Source organism: Poecile atricapillus, chromosome 20 (assembly GCF_030490865.1).
Source record: "Poecile atricapillus isolate bPoeAtr1 chromosome 20, bPoeAtr1.hap1, whole genome shotgun sequence".
Lineage (NCBI taxonomy): Eukaryota > Metazoa > Chordata > Aves > Passeriformes > Paridae > Poecile > Poecile atricapillus.
Genome location: NC_081268.1, coordinates 3,067,280 through 3,094,795, shown reverse-complemented (window position 1 = coordinate 3,094,795; position 27,516 = coordinate 3,067,280). Strand labels below are relative to the sequence as shown.

Genomic DNA, 27,516 nt, shown 5'->3' with positions numbered 1-27,516 from the left:
GCGGTCCCTGCTTCCCTGACGGGCACGGGCAATCCCGCCAGGGACTCGGGCAACCCCCGCTTCCCTCAGGGGACATGGGAGGGTTCCCAATCCCCCCAGAGGACACGGGGCGGTCCCCTCAGGAACACGGACAACCCCAGCTCCTCCCAGGAGCACGGGGCAGTCGCCGCTGCCCTCAGGGACGCGGGAGAGCCTGCGCTCCGCTCGGGGCACCGCCGCTGCCCGCAGGCCGGGCCGCCATGGCCGGCGCGTTGCTATGGCGCGGCCCCGCCCCGCCCCTCTCCGCGCGTCCCAACATGGCGGCGGCGGGCGGGGGCCGGCGGGCGCTGCTCCCGCTCCCGGGGCCGCTCCCGGTGCCGTTCCCGGGGCTGCTCCTGCTGCTGCTGGCGGCCGCCGCCACGGCGCGGCTGTACCGGCCCGGGCACGACCCGCTGACCGTGCTGACGGCCGGCTCCGTGCGGCCGGCGCTGCTCAACTCCTCGGCCGCCTGGGTGGTGCAGTTCTACAGCTCGTCCTGCGGCCACTGCGTCGCCTTCGCGCCCACCTGGCGAGCGCTGGCGGGGGACGTCAAAGGTGAGGCTCGGACCGGGTCACCGCACACGGCCCCGCCGGGCCGGCCGCTGTCCCGCGGCCCTTCGCGGCCTCCCGCCGTGCCCGGAGCCGCTGCAGGGCCGCGGCCGTGCCTCGCGGTGCCCCGAGGGGCGCTGGGCTGGGGGACCGCGGGGCCTCGGTCACTGTGCCAGCCGTGGGCCGTGCCACGTGTGGCCAGGTGTTGTGTGAGCCGCGGTGCCTTGGCGTGCGAGCATCATCACCCTCATCCCCTGCTCTGGTGGTGCCTGGTGTGTGAGGATCACCCTCATCCCGTGCTCAGGTGGTGTCTGGTGTGTGAGCATCATTACCCTCATCCCCTTCTCTGGTGGTGCCTGGTGTGTGAGCATCACCCTCATCCCCTGCTCTGGTGGTGCCTGGTGTGAGCATCACCTTTCTCTCCTGCTCAGGTGGTGCCTGGTGTGCGAGCATCATCACCCTCATCCTCTGCTCCGGTGGTGTCTGGTGTGAGCATCACCCTCATCCCCTGCTCTGGTGGTGCCTGGTGTGAGCATCACCCTCATCCCCTGCTCTCGTGGTGCCTGATGTGTGAGCATGACCTTCATCCCCTTCTCTGGTGGTGCCTGATGTGTGAGCATCATCCTCATCCCCTGCTCTGGTGGTGCCTGATGTGTGAGCATCACCCTCATCCCCTGCTCTGGTGGTGCCTGGTGTGAGCATCACCCTCATCCCCTGCTCTGGTGGTGTCTGGTGTGTGAGCATCACCCTCATCCCCTGCTCTGGTGGTGCCTGGTGTGAGCATCACCCTCATCCCCTGCTCTGGTGGTGCCTGGTGTGTGAGCATCATCACCCTCATCCCCTGCTCTGGTGGTGCCTGGTGTGTGAGCATCATTACCCTCATCCCCTTCTCTGGTGGTGCCTGGTGTGTGAGCATCATCACCCTCATCCCCTGCTCTGGTGGTGTCTGGTGTGTGAGCATCATTACCCTCATCCCCTTCTCTGGTGGTGCCTGGTGTGTGAGCATCACCCTCATCCCCTGCTCTGGTGGTGCCTGGTGTGAGCATCACCTTTCTCTCCTGCTCAGGTGGTGCCTGGTGTGTGAGCATCATCACCCTCATCCCCTGCTCTGGTAGTGCCTGGTGTGAGCATCACCTTTCTCTCCTGCTCAGGTGGTGCCTGGTGTGCGAGCATCATCACCCTCATCCCCTGCTCAGGTGGTGTCTGGTGTGAGCATCACCCTCATCCCCTGCTCTGGTGGTGTCTGGTGTGTGAGCATCACCCTCATCCCCTGCTCTCGTGGTTCCACACAGCTAAAACAGCACATGGGACAGAGCAAGGGGTGGATGGTGGAGGTTGGAGGTTAACTCACCTCCAAGTTAAAGGTTTTGAAGGAATCCAGGGATAAAACATCACCTTGCATGCACATAGCAGTCCAGCTGTGGATTTGCATCTAAGTGTCCCTGTGTACCCGAGGTTTGTTTAGACTGAGCTCTTGAAGGCATGATGTTTATCTTCTAAATGTTTTATAAAGAGAACAGCTTGTTTCAGAGGATAAACAAAAAATACTGTGCTACTGGAGAGGCCATGTACACACTTGGTTTATATCTTGCAAATTCAGTGTGGTGCAGGTGGGCTCAAAGGGGGAAAAGGACCACCAGAAAATAATACAAAAACCGAGCAGAGTGAGAACCAGGTTTTCATGTTTAACAATTAGTGACTTTAAAAGTAATGGTGGCCTCCACAGCTATGCTGAGGGACCTGCCTTGCTGTCTCTTAGCCTGCTAAATTTTTTTGGCGGGTGCCGAAGTGTTTTACTCAATTTGTAGATGTAAGGAAACAAACAGGCCCCTGAGGTATTGATTAAAGTTCAGTACTTCTCCTGAGGAGGAAACCTGAGATCGGATTTGTAGAAAACGTTATGCTTAATATAGCAGTGTAAAAGGCTTTTAAACTGCTCTTAATTTCACATTTCACCCAGGAGATGTTTCCAGGATGGATACAGCAGTTTTAATGCACTCACAGTTTCACTTTGAGAGGGACTGAAGAGCTCTGGCTGTTCTGTGACACTCTGAAAAGCATGAACAACTCACATGAAATGTAGGTGCAGTATTAGGTGTACATTTAGATATATGGAAATGGAAACCCAACCTAAAATAGGTCCTGATGAACTCATCACATGCAGAGGAATTGGGATTTATGAGCAAAAACTCAGAAGCAGAGAAACACAGAGCAGTAATGGTTTTTCAGAGCACTTTAAACGCTCCTTACTTACATGAAGGGTTTGTTTATAAACCAGTAACTATTTTCTGCTTAATTTACATAAGTTTATGTAACATTTTCTCTGCTGCTTTAATCTTCATGTGGCCAAAATAATATTAGATCTTCTTTGAAGTAACAAGGATGTCTTTGAGCACAGCAGTGGAGAGCATGAAGAGCCCAAACTGGCCAGAGCTTTGGTCAAAATAAGGGATTTACATAGGATTACAGCAGTGTGATACCTCTGTAACTTGTAAAGACTTCTTCAAATGCCTATTTTCTTTCATAACTGCAGATGCTGTTATGCAGTTGTATCACTGCAATCAGTTAAAGGCCTCTCCTTTAATCCACTGAGTTTTTATAAAAACTTTCATTTAGAAAGTGGATTTTGAATGTTTGTGGATATTGGCACGACAAGCAAATGCTATTGGCTTCTGGTGTTGTCAGCCAAATGTTTCCATTTTCAAGCTGGATGAATGGATTTTAGGAGACTGAGAACAGTCACACTTTTCATTGGTAGCTTCATCAAAGAAACCAAACCCAAAACATTTTGCCCACTTAATTTGTCTCAACATTTATTTTTCAAAAATATTTACTCATCTGCTGGAATATTAAAGGATATCCTTGAGGATGCAGCTTTTACATTAGGGAATTCCTAGATCACTGGAGTTATGTTTGCTGATTTGGTGTCCAAAAGAAATCCAGTTAAATTGGTGCAACAGCTTTGTCCAAAAAAGGCCTGTAGTAATAGACTTAATTTTTATTTCGTTTCTCATTTGTTAAGTCTTGGCAATACTATCATTGCAGACTTCACAGCAGAACATAATCCTCCTGAAAAATAGGATCAGTGTTTGCTTCTGTGTAATTTATATTTTCATTTTGATACTCCCTCTCAGAACAGGCTTTAAGCTCAGTCAGTGCTGCTAGTTTCCTAATCACACATTTTGTTTTATTACAGCTGTAGCCAAAGTGGCCATTAGAGTTAATTACCCTTTTTCTGTCTAAAAGATTATTAAGTCTATCCAGCAAAATATCCACAGTCTGGAATTATGTGTAGTAACAAACCCAGAAGACAACCTGTGAATTATAAACAGAATCAATTCACTCCTCAGGATTTGGAGTAACTGTCCAAATTTAGCAGGTTTTGTTTCAAACCCAGCAATAATGACTTCCTGCTAGAAACTCTTCTTTGAACACATTTGGTGGGGAGCTGCAGTCACCTCCTCATCAATCAGGGCTCTGTCAAAGTAGACAACTCTCAAATAGCCGTGAGAAAGCCTTTGATGATGCCTGTGATGAGCCTTTTACCTCCCTGGCTGAAACTTCCTGATGGAAAATACACAAGTTTACAAAAAGGAAGTGTATTCCTTGTAATTCCCTTTCTCACGTGGGAGGTTTGACCCACCTGCAGGATTCCAGTTTGTCCAACACAGTCCTGTCATTCACTGGAGCTTGTTTAGCATAAACAGAGATTGTGTTGGTTAATGCATCCCTCATCAGCCTCTTTCCCATCGTTTGTGAGTCAGTATTTCAAAACCACTAATGCTAATTTAAAATTAATCAGCATTTCAAAACAATCCAGCCCAGACTACAGTGCCACAGTAACTCCAGAGTGTTGGCTGTGCACTCCAGCAACTCTGGCATCCCTTGGAAAGGAAAAGCTCCGTTTCCAGCAGCAGGAATGCTGAGCAGCACATCCCAGCTGGTGCTCTTTAACCCCAGTGTTTAGCTGGGGTGGGGCTGCTTTGTTGTGCTGGGTTATTTGCATTATGTTCAGAGAGTTCCTATTCACTGCGTGGAGCAGGATCCAGACAGGTGGAAAAAGGAGGAGGAGGAGTGGTGAAAGTTGAATGAAGGAGATAACCAGAAGCCAAACTTTTCTTTTGTATTTTGCATTTTATTTGATGAAATGGGCTGTTGTGTCCTTTGTGCTGCTGTGAATGAGTGCCCATCTGCTCCAGCGTGTTTCAGGGCTCTCCTGGTGCCCGCTCAGCTCTTGGCACATTCAGCACAAACCTCTCCATCAGCTGTCCCGGCCTCCTCCAAACACAACTAAAGGTCAAGCTGAATTTCAGACACCAGAACTGTCCATCAGTTCTTGAACTTGATGAAGCTTTCATGCTCTTTGCTATAAAAGCAGGTTTAATTTTAGTGCTTTTTAAATTTTATTTGGAATTGAGGGGGCCCTTAAAATTCTACCCCTGGCTGGTTTGATTTAACTTTGCTTTAAAAAGCAGCTAAGGATTCTCTTGGAGTAGTTCTTCCTTAAAGTGATTGCTGCAGCAGAGCCTGGCTCAAAAAGATAAATTCCCAGCAAAAAGAGAAGGAAAAATATTAGTAAAGAAATTAGAATTAGAAAAATGTTAGTCAAGTAACTTACTTTAGTAACTGCTTACAGTTAAAAGCTTTTATTGAAGTTATATTAGCATATTTATGGAAATTCTTGAACTCTAATGGTTATTGCTGTAAAGGAAAGTCAGAGTGATGCTCAAACTCAACTATTGAACAGTCTGATTAAAACTTGGGTATTTTTTGGGATATAACTAATGTATTTCTGAACAATGCTGCCAGAGAAATGCAGCTTTCAGGAGACACTACATGAGCTGGGGACTCTGTAATTCTGAGGCCTCTCAGAAAACTGTAAGTTGGAGAAAAAGCAGCTTTTTAAAAAGGCTCTACTACAAGGTGCATCAAATGTATGGGTTTGTAACAGCCATGTGGATGAGTAACTGTTGGGTGAATTTTATTCAGTTATATACATTCTGCATGCTCTATTTATGAGCACAGCTAATGGGAAAAGCTGAGGAATTCAATCCTTGCAAGTGTTGGATTGGCCCTGATTTCATCTTCTTGGATTTACCCCTGGAACTGCTGCATTGATGTGCTGGGATTCTTCTTGTTCAGGTGCATGGAAAACACTGAAGCAGCCAAGAAAAACAGGGAGGTTTTAGTTATTTTAAAAATCAGTGGATTGTATTACACTGGGGGATGGAAATGAATGGCAAATGAGAATTGACCCAGGGCTGGATTTTTAAGCCACTGGAATCTCTCAGAGTCCTGTTGCTGGTTTCCATGGGAAGCAAGGTAATTCATCAGCTGGGATTCATGGTCACTCCTGCTGAAAATTGAAAGATATCTTTGTTTGCAGACTGGGAATCTGCAATTAGAGTTGGAGTGCTGGACTGTGGGGAAGAAGGGAACTATGAGACGTGCAAAGAATATGGGATTCACTATTACCCAACTTTAAGGGTAAGTGGCAGAACATCTTGCCTTAGGCAAATGATGCATGTTTTATAGTAATTAGACTGTGTGCCTCATTGTTCTGTAGCTGGAGTTTTGCTTTAGTTTGCTGAGAAAACTGCAGAATTGATAAAATATTCATTTGAGGGGGTTTTGCTGAATGCAAGAAGTGATGCAGCTTTTTAAGCAGTAATTCAGTTCTGAGTCTGAAAAATTCTTATTGAAAAAAGATACCATTCTGTAAAGTATCGTGTTATCACATGTATATAACCCCTAGTTTCAATAGATTTATTAGATAATAGCCATTTGTATAAATATTTTTCAAATTCAGATGTTATTACAGGATTGTTAATAATGGTTTTAGTTTTGGTGTGTGAAAGTAAAGGGAACACATCGAAATTGCCTCATGAAAACAGTTGATTGCATGACCAGTTAAAAATTTACCCTTGATGGATACTTCACTATTTTTTGATTGATTTCATAATATTTTTCATAATAAAATGCTTAAACTGCCTTTTAAGAAGGATGCCACATTAGCCAAAAGCATCTGCCATTGTTCATTTTTAAGTCTAAATGCAATGTTTACCTTCTCAGTCAGTCTGTATTAATCATTTTATTAAGTATGAGCAGAATGTGGTAGATGGAGAGGGTTGAATAAACTGCTTGTGATGACAGGAGAGGGAACAGGAGACATTTCAATGTAGGATTTGTGATCTTTTACCCTGATAGGAAAACCAGTATTTTAATTTTCTTTTACTCTTCAAAGTTCAAGGTGTAAATTGTGATATCCTCTTTATTAAACACTGAATCTTTTCCATTTTATTTTTCGTAGCAGAAGGCAGACAAGCTCCCTTAGATCTCCTGTTTAACCACTGGAGGGAGTTAGGAAAATGTGAATAGTGTTCCAAGTATACACACATTTGGTAGCACTGATTTGGTGATCAGTTCATTTGTGTTTGGGTTAATGTCTGCAGTACAGGATCAATACACACCATTGAATTATGCATTAGTATTTTTCCTCTTGCCCTCAGGTAGGTGAGAAGCAGCTTTTTGGAACTTATAGGCTAAGAGGGAAAACTGTATCCTGACCAGATATATAAAAATGTTTTGTAGTTAGAGCTGTAAAAGTAAAACTCTTGAAAGCAGTTTTTGTTCCTAAACTGGGCTTTTTTTGCCTGATAAGTGACTTTTTTTTCCCTCCCACACAGTACTTCAAAGCATTTACAAAGCAGTTCACAATTGGAGAAAATTACCAAGGTAAGAACATTTTGTTGTAAGAAATTCCCAGAGCAGTTTTCCTGTCGGCCAGGGCTGTGTCTCACAACAAGCAAAATCCCTTTGCCGTCAATTCCTTTGGACAGGGATGGGGAGACACTAAATAGCTCTTTAAGACAGAATATTTCAAGTACTCTATGAAGTATTAATCAGAATTTTAGGCAGACAAAACATCTCTTCAAGAACTTAGGGATCACATTCCTATTTTTCTTTTTAATGTAGCTCTTAATTTTCCCAAATGGCTTGTTAATTTTCTTTTAATCCCTTATTTTTCCAGCACACTCCTCATCAGCACGAGATCCAATTTGCTCAATCCTGACTCGTGTGCCTTTTGATCCCTCAGCCACTTTTCAGGCATCCTGAGTTGCACTGGGAGAGCCCTTATTCAGATGGTGACTCCCTGAAAATAGGCTTATCCCAGGGTTTGACAGGATCACAGCTTGAGGTGGTTTGTCTGGGACAAAAGTAATGTTGTCCCTTTCTATGGATGAACATTTAAAAGGCCAGAGGTCAGAGGAGAGACCACCTGCACCATTAACCCTTCCTGTACAAGAGACCTTAGTTTTACTTCTTGGGCATTTGAAGTATTTTCTGCTTTCTAATGGGGTTCTTTTAAAGCAAACAAAATATTCTCACACTTGAGCTATTTTCTCCTTTTGTTCCATGGTTTTGTGGCCTCTCCATTTGGTAGGAATGATACACCTTGGCAGATTTTAATTTGTGGTTAACATCCTGCTGAAGTTGTCCATAGCAACTACAGTGAAAATGTTCACATTAAGAATCAAACATTGTTTGAAGAGAAAATCAGCAAGGCAAGCAGATGGATACACTTGGAAAAGTCTTCAGGTTTTATTAATTTTGGGGTGGGATGACAGCTTTTAGATATGATCTCACAGCAGCATTAAAATGAAATCCTCCAATTAAATCCTTAGTTCCTTTTCTTCAGCCAAATAGTATCCTGGGTTTTAAGTCTGAATTTAAAGCAAAACCCTGACCCAGACAAGCATGAGAAAACCCACATGCACAGCAAACCTTCATGTGAGTCATGTTTTCCCAGTTTTCTGAAAGGTTGTGGTTTTTTGGAACCTGTTCCCAGCAGGAGCAGATCGAGAGCTGCAAACTCTTCGTCAGATGATGATTGACTTCCTCCAGAACCATTCCCAGGAGGTGAGACCTCCTGCTTGCCCACCACTGGATCCAGTGTTGTAAGTTCCTTGTTTAAAAACGTAGCTGCTCTCTCTTTATTCAGTTAATTAAATAATTAGAAGATTAAAAACACAGTGAGTTTTTTTTTAGTACCAGTTTGCTATGAGATTGTAACAGGAAATTCCATGGGTAGCAGTGGGTGTATTGCATTCTGTGCTAAACTGCTTTTCTTTTCTTCAAAGGTCCAGTGATCTCACATCTCTTTTTGACAAGAGCAGCCACCACTACACAGCCATTGTGTTTGAGAGCAACAGCTCCTACGTGGGCCGAGAGGTAACGTGGGCCTTGTGAGGGACAGAGTATGGATGGTACCATAAACCAGCTGGATTTGAGTTTAGCTAGCCAAGCAACAGCTCTGTGACTGCAGGTCACACATGCTTGGGGGATCATAAAACCCAAGGGTTTTGTAGGGCTGTGGTGTTCATTCACACAGGGGAACTTGGTAACAAAGGAACGTGATGTCACGTTAACTTCTTCCATTCTTAGTTTAGAGGAAGGTTAATTTCTCAGTTCTGTTCTCAGCACAATTTTCTTTCAAGAATTTGAAAGATTGCAACAAAAATATTGCCAGATTACATTATTGTTTTGTTACTACTGGAGAACCATTTTTAGTACTTGTTCCTCTGGCCAACTGTTTGTAATAATTTAAATTCTCCAGTTCCCTTTCTTCACATATAACTTTTGGAAAATTAAGACAGTAGCATAAAATTATTTATCCAGTTGAGAAACACAGGGGAAGTGGATGTCTTTAGTTTTTGCTTCCCAATAAAATGTTTGATTTGGCGTCATTTCCCCACCTAATGAGCCTGCTGTTAGCTCAGACAACTGTGGCTTTTTTCTTCTAAGATCTAGAATAAGTGAAAAAAAAAAAAAAAAAAAAGCATAATTATCCAAGCATGATCTGTGTGGAAACATCCAGTGTCTGCAAAATGTTTCTAATTAGATTGGATGCTGACATGGCTCAGTGTCATGAGTGGAGGAGATTGTGCTGCCAGAAGTGGGAATCACTTTGGGATCAGGCTTTTTCCAGGCATCTGTTTTCTGGAAGCTGCTGTGGTGCTGTGAGTGGGTATCACTGAAGAAATGTGAAGGTTATAAAGTTCTTCAGCTTTTTATCACCCTCTGTTTTTATTATCTACAGTTAGAGGGGAAGAGAGTCATTTGATTAACACAAAGTGGAGTCTGCTTTCAGAATAAAAAATGTTTGCTAGTGTTACATAATATTTGAGCATTATAGAATAGTTTAGTGAAAAAGAAAATAGAATTGTTTTCATGTTTACAACACAAGACAAAATGGACAAACCTTCCCATACTTCTGAAGAGAAGGAGGCCATGTGTCATCACTGATGGAAGGAGAGAGGAAAAGACCAGAATAGACCAAGAAAAAATAAAAGGAAGATAGGAGCAATAATTTCTAGAGAAGAGTAAATCTTCTTTAAGTGGAATCGTTTGTGTGCATGGAGCAGCCATAGCTGCACTTCCTGCAAACAGTTTAATGATGCCCTTAAAGGATGATGCACTTCACCTGCTTATGTGTCTTGTCCTGCAAGATTGGATATTCCTTGAACAATGTATAATTCATGGCATCCTTTCATTACCCAGGTTATCTTAGACTTGGTCCAGTATGAAAACATCGTGGTGAGGAGAGCGTTGAATTTTGATAAACCTTTCCTGGAGAAGCTGGGGCTCACCTCAGTCCCCTCATGCTACCTGATACACCCCAATGGCAGCCATGGATTAATTAACAAGTAAGTTATTATCTGTCAGAGGGTTATGGGGAGGTTCACTTAACTTATAAAAATGTCAGGATTTGAAGTCCTGACACCTCATCAATACATTGTACTGACTGAAGTTGTGTGTTCCCTGTATTATCAATAAAAGATCTAATACTGCTTTTACTTACCACTGTTGCCTATTTTTAGCTTTAATTTATTACTGTGATGCTTCTGAAAGGAAAAAAAAGTTTGGGGTAGAAGTGGAAAAAATAAATGAAGCAGCTTAAAAGTTCTTTGAAAAGCCCATTTCTTGTGTAACATGAACTGACATTTGGATAAACTTTATTTGTTCTTATTTTGAACAGAATTTCACACCCCTAATCCAAGTGATTTGTTATTCATAAATTGAACATTATTTCTTTTCACTTTGTGTCAAAACAGGCCATGGTGCACTAGACCTGTAAAATATAAACCAAAGTGAATATCTTATTTTATAAATACAGTTACTTGCTTTGGACATTCACTTAGTCTGAGATTAAAAGTGATCTCTCTTTGTCCATTTGCAGTTTGAAGCCTCTACGGTCTTTCTTTTCTTCGTATTTAAAGTCACTGCCAGGTGTAAGGAAAAAGCTCCTTTTGCCACTGCAGCTGCCTGCTCCAGAAAACAAAGAGGAGAACACAGAAATCAAGGTGTGGAAAGAGTTTGATAAGTAAGTGATGCCCTTGATTCTAATAAATGTGGTTATTAAAAATGACCTGCAGCTTTTTCCTGCCATGAGGGAAGCTGTGCTGTCATTTGTTATAAAATCCTAATGCAGTTCCATATTTTGCTTCATTTCACACTGTTCAGTTCAGTTGTGAGCAGCTTTTCAAACAATTCACAGGTGAAATTACTGAGGTATTTTTGGTTTTGGCAGCAAATATCTGCACTGCTCTGGAAGGAATGTTTTTACCAGAAGTGTTGTGAAATAGTCAGTTTCCTTGAAAATACCAAGGGCTTATCACCCACTACCTGAAAGAAGTGATCAGTGTCCCTGAAACAATAAATGGTAACATACCAAGCTGTAACATTTCTGTAGGAAATTCTCTGTGTGTGCAGTAGTGAAACAGTGCCCACTGGAAAGGGCTTGTCAAATGCAAGTATAATAGAAAATACTAAAGTCACTTTAAAAGATGTTTATCACCCCAAATCCTCTGAGGTTTATCTTCACCCTCTTTCCCTCTTTGAGAGAAGGATGCAAAGCCTTTGCAGAGAGATAATCCCTCAGCATCTTTAGATGGAAAAGAAGTGGGACTGAGTGCTTTAATATAATACTTATTTTCCTTTCATAGACACTATTAGTGTCATCTTCTTTCAGTGACTATTATAAAATACTTTATATGGAACACTCTGTTAGCAAAACAACTTAGTTAAATTGAGCTGCTTTCCAGCAAGGCAAAATCTTGTTGACACGAATCTCCACTCCAAGTATCTTCTAAATAGGATCCTTTTGGAGAACCTCCTGCATTCATGTGGATGTCTCTTTATTTAAGAAACTTGAAGCAGAATTTTGCTGTTGTTTATAATTTAAGTGAGTATTTTATTAATTAAGGAGATAAGTTCAGAATAAGTTTGTCTTAAATTAAATTATAGATGTAGTATATATTATTATAGATGATTGTGACTTTTAATATCTTCTTTCCTGCATGTTATTTAGGAGGTGGGAGAAGCCAGTTTTTTCAATTATTGTTTTTTAATTCTGTTTTTTAGCAACAATAGTGCTGATGAACCTCTTACAGAGGTGTTCACTCTGTGAATTTGTGTTTGTTCAGTTCCATTGCTCTGTCTCACACAGCCTGGAAAGCATTGAAAGCTGGGGCTGTGTGCCTGATGCATTTGTACTTTGTAAAGCAGGTTTAGTTATGATGATATTTGGATGTGAGAAGGAACTTTGAAAATGTTTTATTTGGTTTATATGGTTTACTTGTACCTGTCAGAGCTCTTGTCTAAAGAGCTGCTGTGTTTTAACACAGAGGTAAAGGAGCTGCAGTAAAACTGCTGCATTTTGGAGAGGATTTCTAATTCAGTCCTTTCCAACACTGACATTTTCAGTCTTGTTTGCACCCCTGCCCTGTGCAGAATCCCCTGTTGTTCAGAGCATGTCCTGTTTCTGTTTGTGGTCAGCCCAGCAGAGAAGCTGTAATTTCCTTACACCAGGGCTGTAATTTCATTACAAGGATGGCTAGGAGACAAAAAGTCCAGTCAAATATAAAAAACCATTTCTCACATGTGGTTGTGCCTCAGTTGCCCAAACTCTGCGTGTGACTCTCGGGCTGAGCAGTCCCTGCTGGGCAGGACTCTGCAATCACTGTGGGGTGGCTTTAATGACATCTCCTCTCATCAATTTTACCCCTGTGAGTGGTGAGGAAAGGAGTGGCAGGAGGCTGCCAGAGCATGCCAGGATTGATGTGTGTTCCAGGTCCAGGCTCTACATGGCTGACCTTGAGTCGGGATTGCATTTCCTGCTCCGGGTGGAGCTGGCCACGCACAAGGCGCTCGAGGGAGCTGAGCTAAAAACCTTCAAGGACTTTGTCACCATCTCTGCCAAGGTAGGCACTTCTGGGCTTTGATTATTTGTGAAGATAAAGTGACACCCCCAGAAAATTTATTGTGGGACATAAGTCTCTCAAAATGTCTCGCACAGTGTTTAAGTGCGTGCATCCTCAGTAGCTTAAAAAAGAGTTTGGTGGGTTTATTTAAAGGCTATTTTTGAGCTATTGTTTGCTGTTCTGGCATACTTACAGGGTTAAAATGCTATTTAATTTCACCTTAGGGGGCTCAAAATTAAATAAAGCTTAAGTAGTCTGCAGCATATTGAACAAACACTGTAAATATAGTTCATTTATCAGATTTTCAGGATAAGTAGCTATTGTAACTCAGTGGGATTAAACTAACATTTGTTTTTCATTCTTGACTTTTGGATTTCATTAATTGCATACTTAGCAAAAGCTGTTCTATTTAGAGATGTTGGTAGCTTCTGTCTGAATTTTGAATATAATTGAGGTACTGATTTTAATTAAATAAGTATTATTTAATTATTAAGTTATTAAATATAATTAAGTATTTAAAAGTAAATATAAGTAAATATAATATTAAGTATTTAAAAGTATATAAAAGTAAAAATATAATTTAAGTATTTAAAAATTAAAAATGCTTATCTGTTCCATTTGCATTAAAAGAAAATATATATATAATGTGATATGACTTGAAAAAATTAAAAATAATTTTCCTTTATAGTGCCAGCTTTCTGAAATGACCTATATATCTTTATTTTTACTCACTGTGTGGCTAACACTATGTTTTACTTTTAAAAAGTGAATCAGTAACTCTTAAGGGAATAATAAGGCCTATATGAACCATTTCCAACTGTCTGGGTTTATCTGAAAATCAGACAGACAGTTCCTTCCCCAGCCAGCTCCCCCCTGCAGCCATCAGAGGTCAGAAATCTCCAGCTGGCCTCATTTCTTTAAGAAAGTGTGGTGGTAATCTTTCCATCATATTATCCCTAAAACATCCTCTGTTCTTCCCTGTGGCTCCTGGCCAGCTGATGCCATTTGATTCCCTGGCTTTTGGTGATAAATGGGCAATGTTTTATTTTAGGTGGCTGCTCATGTCCACCTGCCCTGCCCCACCAGGGCTGTCCTTTATTTGCACTTTTTTTTGTCATGTAACACTTTCCTCATTGCTCTCATTCATATTTTCAGCTGCTTCTGTTAGGAAATTTTTTATAGTGATGGTCAATCCAAAGGTCCAGTCAGAGGTCTCTGATTCCCTGCTCGGGGAATTTTCGTGACTGAAATCCTGCTCCCTCTAGAAGGGTCCTACAGAATGGCAGATATTTGACTTAATTCTGTAATAATTCCAACCCTCATTAAAGTAAAATACCATTTCTGCTGTAAAATAATGGCCTTGGCACTGATTTACAGTTCCTCACACTCACCTGCCAGGCTGTGGCTCCTGTAAGTTCTGAGTTAAGGAAGTCCCTGATTCCAGATCCCTTTGGAAATCACTGTTGCACATGGAAAGGAAAATGTTCATCTGGATAACAACTCCTGAACTTACAGAAATCTGACTAAAAAGAACTATTCTTTGTGATTTATCTTCAGAAAAGGGGAAGGATTTCAGGCTCTGTTTTTCACTGAGGTGTTTCACTCTGTTTTGAGCAACATTGTGAACTGAATTATCTTAATGTGAAATCCTAGATAATGTCAAGTTGTTCTGTAGCATTCCTGCCTGCTTCATTTTTAACATTTTGCACAAAAAAAACTTGTGGAATTTTGTAAGCAAAAGCTGGTGTGGGATAAGCTTTTTAGTGAAAGCAGAACAAGTAATTAATTTGCTCATCAGAAAAAAAAAAATCAGGCATTTTACAGACGGGAAAAACATTTGGATAAAGCCAAAAGCGTCTCGCTGCTAATGAGATTTGCGCTTGAAAATGTTTTCTTCCTTGTTTTGTTTTTTTTTTAATTATTATTATTATTTTTCTCAGCTCTTTCCTGGCCGTCAGCCTGTGGTGAAGTTGTTAGAGACCTTGCAGGAGTGGCTGGTGAGCCTTCCATTAGACAAAATCCCTTATGATGCTATCCTGGATCTGGTCAACAACAAAATGCGGGTAAGCTGTTCCCAGTTCCAGCATAAAACAGGGCATTAGGAAAGGATAAGATTCTATATCAATCTAAGACATCACTTACTGCTGCTCCCCCAGCCATAATGGAGTTATAAGAAGGTTAAAATGAAAGTAAAGTGAAATCATTAGCAGAAAAAAACAACCCACATCCACACGAAGAAATTGAAATGAGAGAATTGAAACACACGATCCTGGCTGGGTTTTATAATGAGCAAGCAATATTTGTTCCCTAATGTTATCCCCAGGGATGCAAGATTCCCAGAGGATACTTCTGACTTTGTTGTGCCTGCTAGCAGCAGGATTCTCTTGAATGTCAGAGTTTGAGTGATGGGAAATTTACCCACTGAAATGTGCATTATTCCTGAAGAGTTTCCCAACTACTCTCTAATTCCTTCATGAAATCTGATCCCACTTTGGCAAAGCCCTGTGGTAGGGTTGACTTAACAATTTCTTCCATATTTCTGTCTAAAATTTGGAAACCTTCTGTGTGTTGTAAGAAGAGGAGAGAGAAGTCTCAGAAACTAAAATCTTGTACTGGATTTCAGGTGCAATGAATAAGGAGTGGGTTTGTTCTAAGAAGAAATAATACTGAATTTTACAGCCAGTTAAGGTATTTCACTGTAAATCATGTGCACCTTGTGGAGGAATAGGGAATTTTGAATGTGCCTAGAGGAGCTGGAGCTCTGTCAGTGTACAGGAATATTTTTTTGTGTTGTGTTCTTAAAAAAAAAATATCTTTACAGGTTAAACTGCTTTGTGTGTTCTGTCAGACTGATTTTAGTAGGTTTGATGTCAATGACTGAGCAATTTGTATCTTGTCCAAAAGGGATGAGTTTTATGATGATGCTTCAGAGTATGTGAGACATGAGGATTTTTGTTTACCTGAAGCATGAATTCATTAGCAACAAGTGCAGAAAGTCATTTATTGTTCTTTACCCTGGATCACCTCAATTCCATGTGGGATCAACTGTGCTGCCACACTCAATGGTACACTTAGGCCCCAGAGCAGCACATACCTTAAATATATCTCTTTTTTTTTTTTTTGCAGATTTCTGGGATATTTCTCCCCAGGAAAGTCCAGTGGGTTGGCTGCCAGGGCAGCAGACCAGAGCTGAGGGGCTACAGCTGCTCCCTCTGGAAGCTTTTCCATACCCTCACTGTTCAGGCTGCACTGAGACCAAAAGCTTTGATAAACACAGGTGAGCAGCAAATATTTTTTGGTGTGTAAATCCTGCAGGAATCCGTTTGTGGAGGAGAGTGGCTGCAGGGCTGCACCAGCAGGGGTCAGAGCTTGGCTGCAGCAGGAAGGTTTGGAAATGTGCTAAATAAAGTGTGTGGCCCTAAAGCTGGGAGTAATAAAACAGAAAAAAAGAGGGGGGAGGAAAAAGAGAATTTCAAACAAAGAAATGTTGAGCTCCCTGCAAAGGGATGAAAATGATCCAGGTTACCTGAAGTTGTGCTGGGAATGAAATTGGAGGAAAATGAGGTTTAACCATACAGTTCAGTAGCTATAAAAGATGTACAACCATTAGCTGATCCTTCTGTAATGTTATTTCTTAAATACTGAATGTTATGACTGTTTGGGTTTTTTTTCTTTTTTTTCAGCTGAATGTACCTGTCATTAATCCCTGCACTGATTTACTACTTTGCCAGCACTCTGTAAAATTGCTCATTTTTAGACTTGCAGCATCTTGTGAAGCTGAGTGTTAATATTCTAGTGATGATTCCTGTTTAAGAAACATGCTGGTTATAAAATCTGTTTTCCTCACCCAATGAAAATAGAATTGCTAATGCTAAAATTTTGGTTTTTATTCTTGCCAGGACAGTGCTTTGTTTGGTTACACTTCTATTTTGTTTTCATTTAAAGCCTTTTAAATGTCTTTTCCAAGGAATATGAGAATTCTACATAGACATCATAAAACTCAGAAATTTTCAATTTACCAGCTGTTGATTCTATGTTAAAAAGGATTTTATTATTTCACATTATGGACCCATACATTATTTGCAGTCAGAGTGAAAAATCCTTCAAATCTGAATAATTCTCCTGCAGAACAGGCATCTTTTGATAGCAAATTATTCTGCTGTTGATTTTTGTTTCTCTTTGTTTTGTTTGTTATTTGTGGGACAATAGATTGAATTTCTTCAATTTAGTGCATTCACTGCCTGCTGAGTTTGAGGGGTTTGAGCTCTTCAGCGGGATCCTACATAACTTAAATTTCCCCTTTTAGTCCCAAAGCATTCTGATTAAACCTAAAAAATAATCTTAATATTTAACTACACAAAATTGCACCTCAAAATGTGTGTTTCAGGCATGATCCTGAAGTTAAAAATACATTGTAGAACCTGAGAACTCTTTGGCACAGTTAACCCTGGCTGTAAATCGGGCCAGATATGTGATGATCACTTCTTATGGTGAAAGAATTGGGTCAGTCTGAGACTGTGGGATTATGTCTTGGGAGGTTTTCCTCTCCTTATTGCTTGTTTAAATCCCATCTACTAAAAAGCATGATGTACTCCCTAATCCTTCCCACCACAGGTAGGGTTTTATGGTTCTTGTCCACTTTAAAGATTAGGGTTACCCTGAATTGCAGTAGTTTGGGAGGAAAGAGAAAAGGAGGATTACACAATGATACATGGCAGATGTTAATAGAAGATTCATCTCGGGGCTGATAAAAGAAAAACAAACCAAATGAGCCATTTTGCAATTGTTTTCTTTCTGGAGCAGATGTATTTTTCTTGATCGTCCCCTCTGCTCCAGGGCCTGGCACTCTGGGTGAACTCCCTGTGGCTTTTCTGGATAAAATGATTTTGTTGGGTTATATTTGATATATTTTAATGCTGAATGAGGAAATTTGAACCTGCAGTGGGAGTAGCAGGAGGGATCCAAAGGAACTCAGCACAGAACTGCTCACTCCCAAGGATGTGTAAAATCATTGTAGAAATCATTTCCTGAGCACACTTAATTACAAGAAATGTGGTTTTAGGTAACGGGATGCTTTGATGTGAATAAAACAGGCTTGTGGATTTTATAATAAATTATCTAAATAAATAAATATCTTATTTATTAAATAAATAATATAAATTTTAGAATCCATTTAAAATTGCTGAATTTGACAGATTTCCTCACAAAATGAATTTTCAAGGGTGTACCATTGCACAGGAGAACAGATGAAATTAAATTTGTGTATGAATCTCTTGTTTCTCCACAAAGAGATAATTTGCTGGGTTTTTTTTCCCTAAATACATATTTCAGTATAAATGGTAAAACTGTTCTGCTTGAAATTCATTTCAACTTCCAAAATAATTTTCCAACCTTTCTTTTAATGCAGTAATTTAATCTGCTTTAATCTCGTAGCTTTTATTTATACATGTCTGTTCAATCACAGATATTGAATGGCTGAGGAGAAATTGTTTATTTTTTAGGATTTCTTTTGGGCTTTAAAGACTTCTTTTTGCTGCTGTGTTTAAGAATATCCTGTTGTTATTCTAAATAAAGGTGTTGATGACAGTCTTTATATATTTCCCATATCTATAGCAGATGAGTGCCCTGATAATTTCAGCAGGTTTTGTTGATTTTTTTTTTTTCCAGGAAAACAAAGCAATAGTAAATTACTCGTGGTGTTCAGCAGCAGGAGTCTGTAATTTGATCAATCTGCACCATAAAATGTGTTTAATTTGACAAGTGTGTGCTCATGGTAACACACAGGACATTTTTAAATACATTTTGACATAATTTACTGGGTCAATTAAGCATGAGTCAGGAATTCTGTGAGACAGAGATGAGACATTAGGATTTCAACAAATTATATCAGGTTTTCAAGGCACTTAGAGATGTAAGGAGCTACCTGCTGACACAGGAAAGGCCAGAAAGTTCTCAACCTGTGCAGGCCTTATCCTCCTGCTGAATTAATTATAATTATCTTAGTGTGAAAGTGTGAATGTTAAAGAAAGAATCTTGTGTCTGTGTTTATTTTAGGAAGAATTCCTGATTTATTCTGCCAAGTGTTGCTCAGCAGCTGCTCTGTGCATTCAGAGCCTGCCAAAAAAGCCATGGAATTAATAATTCTTATGAGATTGGGGTGCTGTCTAATTCCTCAGAACTGTGGGGTAACAAACAGCCCTCACAGGTACCTTGTGCAGGACTCACCAAAGGGGGTTTGACTCTTGATTTTTCAGTAGCAAAGTCACCATAATTTCAGTGCCTGGGCACGAATATAGAGGTAAATGTGTAATATAAATACTCAGTTATTGGGCAAGAGCTTGGAGAAAATCTCTAATTCCACAGGAGTTGTGACATACAGAAAGTGTGAATTTTGCATATTTTAACAATTTCACAATGTTCTCTGATAAAAATAATGGCTGGTTTTCATTAACTAAGTTTGGTTTTCCCCTCAAATTTTAAGATACTCTGAAAGGAGAAATGTCACTGTAGAGACCACTTGACTTTTATTTGATTGTGGTGTTCAGGGTAACTTTGAGCACAATTGTACAGACTGAATGTGTTGTTGGTATAAATAATACATTGGTATAAACACTTTAAATTGCAAAAGTGATTCATTTCAGATCAAGTGTCAATTCTACAGAACAAGAATGCAGCAACTTTTCCTTCCCTTCTCCCCCACGTTGCTTTCCTGCTGTTGGAGCTGTGTCTGTCCCTTGTCTTGTAGGTCTTGAGGACAACCCCCAGATTGTGCTGCAGGTCATGAGGAGATACATCCAGCACTTCTTTGGGTGCAAGGCTTGTGCTCAGCACTTTGAGGAGATGGCCAAAGAATCCATGGATTCCATAAAAAGCTTGGACCAGGCTGTTCTGTGGCTCTGGGAGAAGCACAACGTGGTGAACAACAGGCTGGCAGGTAGGGGAGAGAGAAACACCTGAGACAGAGCTGGGAGAGAATGCAAAACATCAATCTCAGGGCTGGTTTCTTCTGAGATTTCACCTGTTCCTTGGTGAGGCTCTTTCTGGAGCACAAATCAAAGGAGCAATTCAGCTGCTTAGCAGTGGATAAAAAATAATTACATTTCTTCCTGTACCAGTTTAGGGTTAAAACCTACCTTTGTTTTGTTTTGGAAAATTATGTCAATTGAACAAGAGGCTTCCTTAGGATAAAAGAGCTTCAATTTTGGCAGATCAGCAGCTGAATAAAATAAAATTACTCTATAAAGGAAATCTGTGCTCCCTCCATATCCCTGTGTTTTCTGTGTTAGACTGAAAGTGCTGTTAAAATACTGGTTGTGTTTAATCCATTCTGTTATGGAGGTATCAAGTAACTGAAGCACTAAAGAAAATTGGTTTCTCTTTGCACTAAATCCCTGTCTGCTGTTATGGATCTGGGTAATGCAGCATTAGTTACAATTTAAATATGCTACATTGTGTTCATATTATGCTCCTGCTGCATTCCCAGGATTTATGAAGAATTAAATACTGCTGTGAGTACAAACACTTTGCCTCCTTTCTCTGAGGAGAAAAAAGGAAATAATAAGAGATTAAAGAAAAACATCCCCTAATTTTGGTTCCTATAACAGGCAACTCCTGTGGACTTGGAGTTGCTAAGTGGTGGAGCAATGCACTTATTTAGAACATTAAGGTATTGGAAAACTCACATGGATATTGATTTAGGTGATGCAGCAGCCAGCTAAAATACCCTTTTAGTAAGAACTATAAACACACTGGAATAAATAACAATGTTAAATTATGCTTTTTCAGTTTGCTAAAATTTCTCTGTGGGACAGTGATATATTTTCACCCTTAAAAGCTGCATCTGTATTTGTGGTGCTGCGTGAGAAATGATGTTTGGTGAATGAAAACACCTTGGGCTGGGGGTCAGGAGGTGGTTGGATATGGCTCTGCCCTATTGAATTATTCCCTGTTCCTTTAGAATGCACAGGATTTACAGCATTTCCCTCTTTGGCAGGAAAACACAAAGTACAGGGAGTTTTCTGGTTGTAACCTTGCTGTTACACATTTTGTTTCTGCACTTTTTATTGAAACAAATTGATTGCTGAGTGATCTTTAGGATACAAAAGCAAATTTGCTCTCTTGCTCGTAAATATCAAGGTGACAAATATTTTTAAATGTCTTTTGAATCACTATTTTACCCAAAAACATGGGGAAGTTTCCTGCTTTTAAAAAGAATAAAAATAATAGAATGAAAATAAAATGTGAAATTATTATTTCTAAAATATTTTAAGTGCTAGTGTATTAATCAGGTAAATAAATCAGGGGTTTTATCAGTTGGAGATTTTGTTTCTAAAAATTATCTCCATTCACATTTTAAAATACTGGTTTTTAGAGCAAAGTGTGAGACCAGCTGCAGCATTCAGCTCAGAAACATGGCCAGAGCTGTGAGCATCTGAAATGTTAAAATTAGATTTAATTAAAGACAGTGCTACTTTTTAAAATATTTGTGTTTCAGTTGAAAAATACATCTTAAACATGAACATGGCTTTTGAAATATTTCATTTTGTTCTGGTAACGGTGCAGAGCTGTGGAAAAGCGAGCTTGGGATGGAATGGTTCATAACACAGAAACATGAAAATATCTGAGTGTCTGGCCTTGGAGCTGCTCCTGCAAACCAGGCAGAAAACAGGGATTAAGGAGTGAAAAGAGCAGTTTGTTTTGCACCATAATTCAGGTTAACCCTGCAGGGCCCAGACAGTTTTGTGTTCCTGCCTCCTAAAAGCAGCAATTGCAGGATTTGGGGTTGGGGTTGAAATTCTGCAGATTTTACTGTGAGAAGAGGGAAATAATTGTGATTTAGTGTTTGTATTTTGAAATGGTTTGGATCACAATTGATAACTTCCAAATTTGTGATTGTCTTTGTTTAATTCAATTGTTGTGCTGTGGCTTTTTATGGCAGCCTCACTGAAAGTGGAAAATACTCCCTGGGCAGTGTCTGATGGTGCAGCTTTCCCACTTCATTCCCCCTGACTTTTTTCTATTGATGTTTTTCTCCTCCCAATTAGGTGATTTGACTGAAGATCCAAAATTCCCTAAAGTTCAGTGGCCAACTCCAGACATTTGTCCTGCATGTCACGAAGAAATCAAAGGGCTGCACAGCTGGAATGAAGACCAAGTCCTGCAATTCCTGAAATCCCACTACAGCAGTGAAAATATTCTCTATAAATACACTGAGAGCCAGACTGACCCCAGTGACAACGAGCAGGGAGACACGAGGGAGGTGAAAGACAAAAACCTGCTGAAGAACTCGGGGGGAAATGGAGAAAATGAGCTCCAGGATAAGGAAAACGCAGTCGATCCAGGCTCCAAGGGGTTAGAGAAGCCACTGGGAAATCCTGGAGCTGTCCAAGGTAGCGGCAAAAGCGCAGCTGCATCCGTGAACCTCAAAGGGAGCAGGCAGGCTGTGTCCTTCCTAGGGATTGGATTTTCCAACCTAGACATGAGTCTGTGTGTCATCCTCTATGTGGCTTCATCCTTGTTTTTAATGATCATGTACTTTTTTTTCCGGATGAGATCCAAGCGCTGGAAAGTGAAGTATTACCGTTCCTCGGTGTAGGAGTTCTCGCTGTACGTGGCTGTTGGGTCCCACACACAGCTTTAATATTTATGATCAGGGATTTTATATGCAGTATTCCTTGTTTCAGACCCCTTTCTTCCCGAGGCATTTCCCAGGTGTTCAGGTGAACAGGTGGAGGTGGCCTTGAGATCCCCAGGCTTTGCCCAAGGCCACGTCAACGTCCTCACACGGGAGGGTTGCATTTGGCAGTTAAGATTTTTCCATGACTTCCCACCAACATCCTTTACTCATTTCCAGAGTAAACATTGCATTATGCAATCCACTGTGCCTGCTGGAGAAGGAAATTGGATATTGTTTGGTGTATTTTCAAGTCAGGTGTTATTTTTTTTTTTCAATTCATCCAGAGCTTATTTCACTTCCCCGAGTGCTGAACGGTTCCTCTGAATGGTACCTTGGCTGCTTCACTGGGAGAAGCAGGAATTCTGATGGTGTTTTTTTCAGGAAACAAGAGTTCTCTTCTGATTAAATCAATTCTAAGCCTCTGTGACTTTCTGAAATATTTACATATTTAAAGCAGGAAGCATTCCATGTTCAAATCATTCATCCATTCTCTGGTGCATTCCAGCCAAGGATATGTGTGTGTCATCGCTAGGATGAGAGTTTTGGGGTGCAATTAGCAGCCTGATTCTGATTGCTAAGTAATTATGGTGATATCCAGGTGGAAACCAATCCTGATGAACTCTTGGAAAGGAAAACAATGTTTTTAGTCAAGGACATCAAGATTTGTGTTACCATGGCAGAACAGATTGGAAAATCTGCAGATACTGAGTTTCTTCTGTTGAATTTCTCCATCACAAGAGAGCAATTAACACTTCCCTTGGTATTTCCAGCTCCACAATGGCTGAGGCCCAGAGCTGCCCAGTTCTGGGATGTGGCAGTTCCCTCTGCAGGTCAGTGTGGGGTCCTTGGAGCAGCAGTGAAAAGAAACCATGAAAACATTACAAAATCATCCTTGGGAGTAGGAGTTGCTGTGATCCTGGCTGGGGGGGATAATTCACGTCCTGGATAGTGAAGTTTATAATCCTATCCAATGTAATTGAGCATGTTCTAGTTATCCATTACCTAATCTTTAGTTAATCCTAATAGGTTTTGGCCTCAATGTTTTCTCATGGCAGTGAGTTCTCCAGATTAATTATGTTATATAAAAAGGCTTTTCCTTTCAATTCTACATTTGCAACTTTTAATTTAATTGAATGTTTGCTGGCTCCTCTGTTACACGAGAAGGAATGAGGAGTCCCTGGCCAATTCCCTGGATTTATACCATTTATACCATTGATGTGTCCTCCTCTGATTTCCCTCAGAAGCCCCAGCATAGAAAGTTTGAAGCCTAGCAAGAAAAAAGCACAAAAACTCCACAGGGTTATTTTTTTTCATAATCAAATGTTGGCTGTTCACAAAATCGAGTATTTCTGATGTGTCTCTGCAGCATCCAATAGGAATAACAAAATTGAGCTGCATAGACTCACTGTCCATGTTTATTTATCAAAATAACACCCACATAGAGCAACAACTTTCTGGGGTTGCTGTGAATATGTCAGAGGAAGAAATCTCAATTCCCTTTATCCTGTTAGTCCAGCATTCCATGCAGAGGGGATGGGTCTGTGCTTGTTGAGGACCCTCAGAATTCCAGAGTTCTGGCACAAGGAGCCATCCTGGGTCTTTCCTCTTTAGGAATTTTTGATTCCCATCCTTAGAGCAGCTGGGCTTGGATGCTCAAACACCCTGTAAGCACAGGAGTGATCCAGCCTCATCAGGGCCCTTTGCTTTGGGCTGGAGTCCAGTGACAGATCCCAGGGCAAGGCTCATTCCAAGGAAAACCTGGAGATTCCACATTGAGTTTTGAAAATCTGGTAACTTTGGGGTGGCCTGATCTGGGCAAGTGTCCTCAGCCCACCAGCAAGGACACTCAGCTTGACAAGAAAATGGAAACAGCAGGAAAACCTCACCCAGCACAGCAATGTTGGATCTGGGAAGTTGGGCCAGTTAATCCCTGCACATTAATTATTGCACATTCTCCAGCTGAAATTCAGTCATTACAGCTGTTGTTTAGAATTCTAACAAATACACAGACCTGAGCTTTGACTCATTCTGCTGATTTTCATCTGCACATGAAAGCAAAAAGCCTTGGAGGTTTGTAGGGACGATTTTGCCATTAAAAAATGGCAAATGTGGGTTTGGAATAAAAATTGGGGCTTTTGTTACACACATTTAACTTCCACATTGCTGTGACCCTGCAACAAAATGAATCAGTTCTCAAACTTCAGTGGCTTTTTTTGGTCTCTTCAGAGGATAAAGGTATGAAATTAATGAAATTAGGATGTCCCTTGTCCATGTTGGTGCTTCAGCTCTTGCCAGTGAACCAGCCAAGGCTTCACACTTCAATGTTCTCATCTAGGAAGGTTTTCTTGACTTTGAATTCACTTGAGTAAATCTTGATTTGCTTGGGTTTATTTTCTGACTTTCTAATGACAAATTATACCATTTTATGTAACAGTACAGTCTGTGGTGGCAGAAGGGTGATGCTGCCAGGAAAATGTTTCTGGTTTAAAAATTGCCTCCAAGCCCCACCTCCTCGATTTTGGAGGGTTTATTTGTGTGGTGTGTTGTCCACAGAGGTTCCTGCAATGCCACTTCCCTGTGGGAATTGTGCTGTCTCTTGGCCCTTTGTAATTCATGGAGCTTTCTTTGCTCTCGGGATGTTTTCAAATAGGGAACATTAAAATAAAAGGAGTGGAATGTGCCAAGAGAGACAAAAACTGCAAGTGCTAAAGAAACCTGATGAAGTTATTTGGGAGAACTCCTAATTTTCTGTTTCCAGCAGTGCATCCATCCTGCTGCTCCTGCCCAGAACTGGATGGGAACGAAGGTCCCAGGTGTGGTGTTGCACATGGGGTGTTGAAAATAGCAACGATACCATTTCAGTAATTTAAATGTTCTATTTATTTGAAGTCAATAACTTGATATTTCCAAGTCTGTTCTGGTTGGGTTGGGTTTTTACTGACTCATTCCTCTCTTGGAAGGAAAAGTGACTGTTTCATACTAAATTGTAAATTAATGTGCTTGTTTAAAATAAACTGCAGATGTTTGGGCAAAGTGGATGTGTCTGGGCTCTTTACCTGTGTTTGTAAATTGTTTTGAGCTGAGCTTGATTGCCAGGACAGCACATGAACATTTCCATGATAAACCAGATCCATCACCTTGGGGGGCTGTATTTTTAATCCCAAACTTCTCAGGATCTGCTAAGGAATCTGAACGAGGGGAGAGAAAATAAAGCAGGGAGAAAGAAATGTTTGAGAGGGTTGGTTTTTATTAATGATTGTTTTTCACTACTGGCAGAAGCCCAAGTGAGGAAGGCCATGGGCAGGTCTGGTGCAGGGGGGCACAGGAGGGTGAGCAGGGAGGGATCAGCACTGGGGCTTTTGTGGGGTCCTGGATGTCACCATGGGGCTGGCAGGTGCCACTGCTGGTCCTGAGTGTGACACAGCCCCTGTGACACACACAGCTCCTGTCCCCTGTCCTGAGTGTGACACAGCCCCTGTGACACACACAGCCCCTGTCCCGAGTGTGACACAGCCCCTGTGACACACACAGCTCCTGTCCCCTGTCCTGAGTGGGACACACACAGCCCCTGTGACACACACAGCCCCTGTCCTGAGTGGGACACACACAGCCCCTGTGACACACACAGCCCCTGTCCCCTGTCCTGAGTGTGACACAGCCCCTGTGACACACACAGCCCCTGTCCCGAGTGTGACACAGCCCCTGTGACACACACAGCCCCTGTCCTGAGTGTGACACAGCCCCTGTGACACACACAGCCCCTGTCCCGAGTGTGACACAGCCCCTGTGACACACAGAGCTCCTGTCCCCTGTCCTGAGTGGGACACAGCCCCTGTCCCCTGCCCTCCCTCCTGCCCGGCCACAGCTGCCCCAGCCCTGCCCTGTGCCCGGGGGAGCCGACACCACCACACACGGGTTTGTTTAAAGCGCTTCCTTAGAGGCTCAGACTAAAAATCCACTTAAAAACCAAGCTTAAAAGGAACCGTGTGGGTCATCAGCTGCCCCCAGAAGATGTTCATGGCCCTGGGGAGGGCCAGGTGCTGGTGGCACCCGGTGTCACTGCAGCACGGCATCGGTCACCCGGGCAGGACCTACCTGGACCCCAACTCCCGCCTGGCATTCCTGGTACTTTATCTGGGGACCCCAATCCCGGTCCCCAAAGTGTCTCCCTGCGTTTCCCAGCCACACGGGGCTGAGCTGTCCCGCGGACCGGAGCTGTCCCCGGCCGGACGAGCCATCCCAGGGGCCGGCCCTGACCCGGCCCTCGGCCCCGCAGGACCCGGAGCGGGGAGGGTGCTCCGGCACCCCGGGGTCGGGGTCTCGCCGGGCGCTCCACGGCCGCCCCCAGGAGCGGGCGAAAGTCCCGGTGCTGCCGTCGGCAGGAGCATATGCGAGTTTGGAGGCTCCCGCCCCTAAGCTGCTTTTATTAATTTGTAATCCCCTGCGAGCAGGAGGTAAAGGGATTCGGGGGATTAACGGGCTCACAGTAACAACCACAATTATCAGCTCCGGCTGCCTGCGGCAAGCGGTGCACACACGCACGGGGCTCTTCCCAGACAAACACGGTCCCCGCACGGCTGTGACCGCACACGCGGGACCGCGAGGTGCCCTGGAACGAACAGAACACGAGCACAGGCTCCGGGCACGGGCACCCCACAGCTGCGGGCACAGGCAGACACCGCCCGGCCCCGCCTGCGCTCCCGGGGCCGCCGCACTCACAGAACCCCGCACAGCCGCAACCCCGCATGTTCTTCACCCGCACTCTCCTTCCGTGTGGGCCCCGTCTTCAATTAGCGCAATTAACCTGCAGCCACCGCTGGCCGTGGCTCAAACACCCGCTACCTCTCCGCGTTCGTTAATTAATTAATTAGCGGAGGGGAATGAGCCCCCCCGCTGCCCACGGGCGGCGTCGGGGGAGCCCCGCACCGCGGGGACAAACGAAATCTGGGCTCTGGGGCGGCCGGCGAGCAGCCGGGCTCTGGCGGAGGCTCCCCCGACGGCGGCTCCCCC

At 42.5% G+C, this 27,516-nt stretch overlaps 1 protein-coding gene across 2 annotated transcripts; it reads left to right on the top strand.

The window, feature by feature from the left end:
• Window positions 1-289: 289 nt before the first annotated feature.
• On the top strand, window positions 290-25,539 carry QSOX2 (quiescin sulfhydryl oxidase 2). 2 transcript variants are annotated; one of them, XM_058853829.1, is made up of 12 exons: window positions 290-573; window positions 5,954-6,054; window positions 7,254-7,302; window positions 8,420-8,525; window positions 8,709-8,799; window positions 10,129-10,274; window positions 10,808-10,951; window positions 12,701-12,830; window positions 14,771-14,893; window positions 15,957-16,107; window positions 19,576-19,764; window positions 21,875-25,539. In XM_058853829.1, exons 1-12 carry the CDS (start codon window positions 297-299, stop codon window positions 22,423-22,425), a joined length of 2,058 nt encoding a protein of 685 aa, XP_058709812.1. In that variant the 5' UTR covers window positions 290-296; the 3' UTR covers window positions 22,426-25,539. The 2 variants fall into 2 exon arrangements, with proteins under 2 accessions (XP_058709812.1, XP_058709811.1); XM_058853828.1 differs by having other exon boundaries at window positions 8,417-8,525.
• Window positions 25,540-27,516: the final 1,977 nt, after the last annotated feature.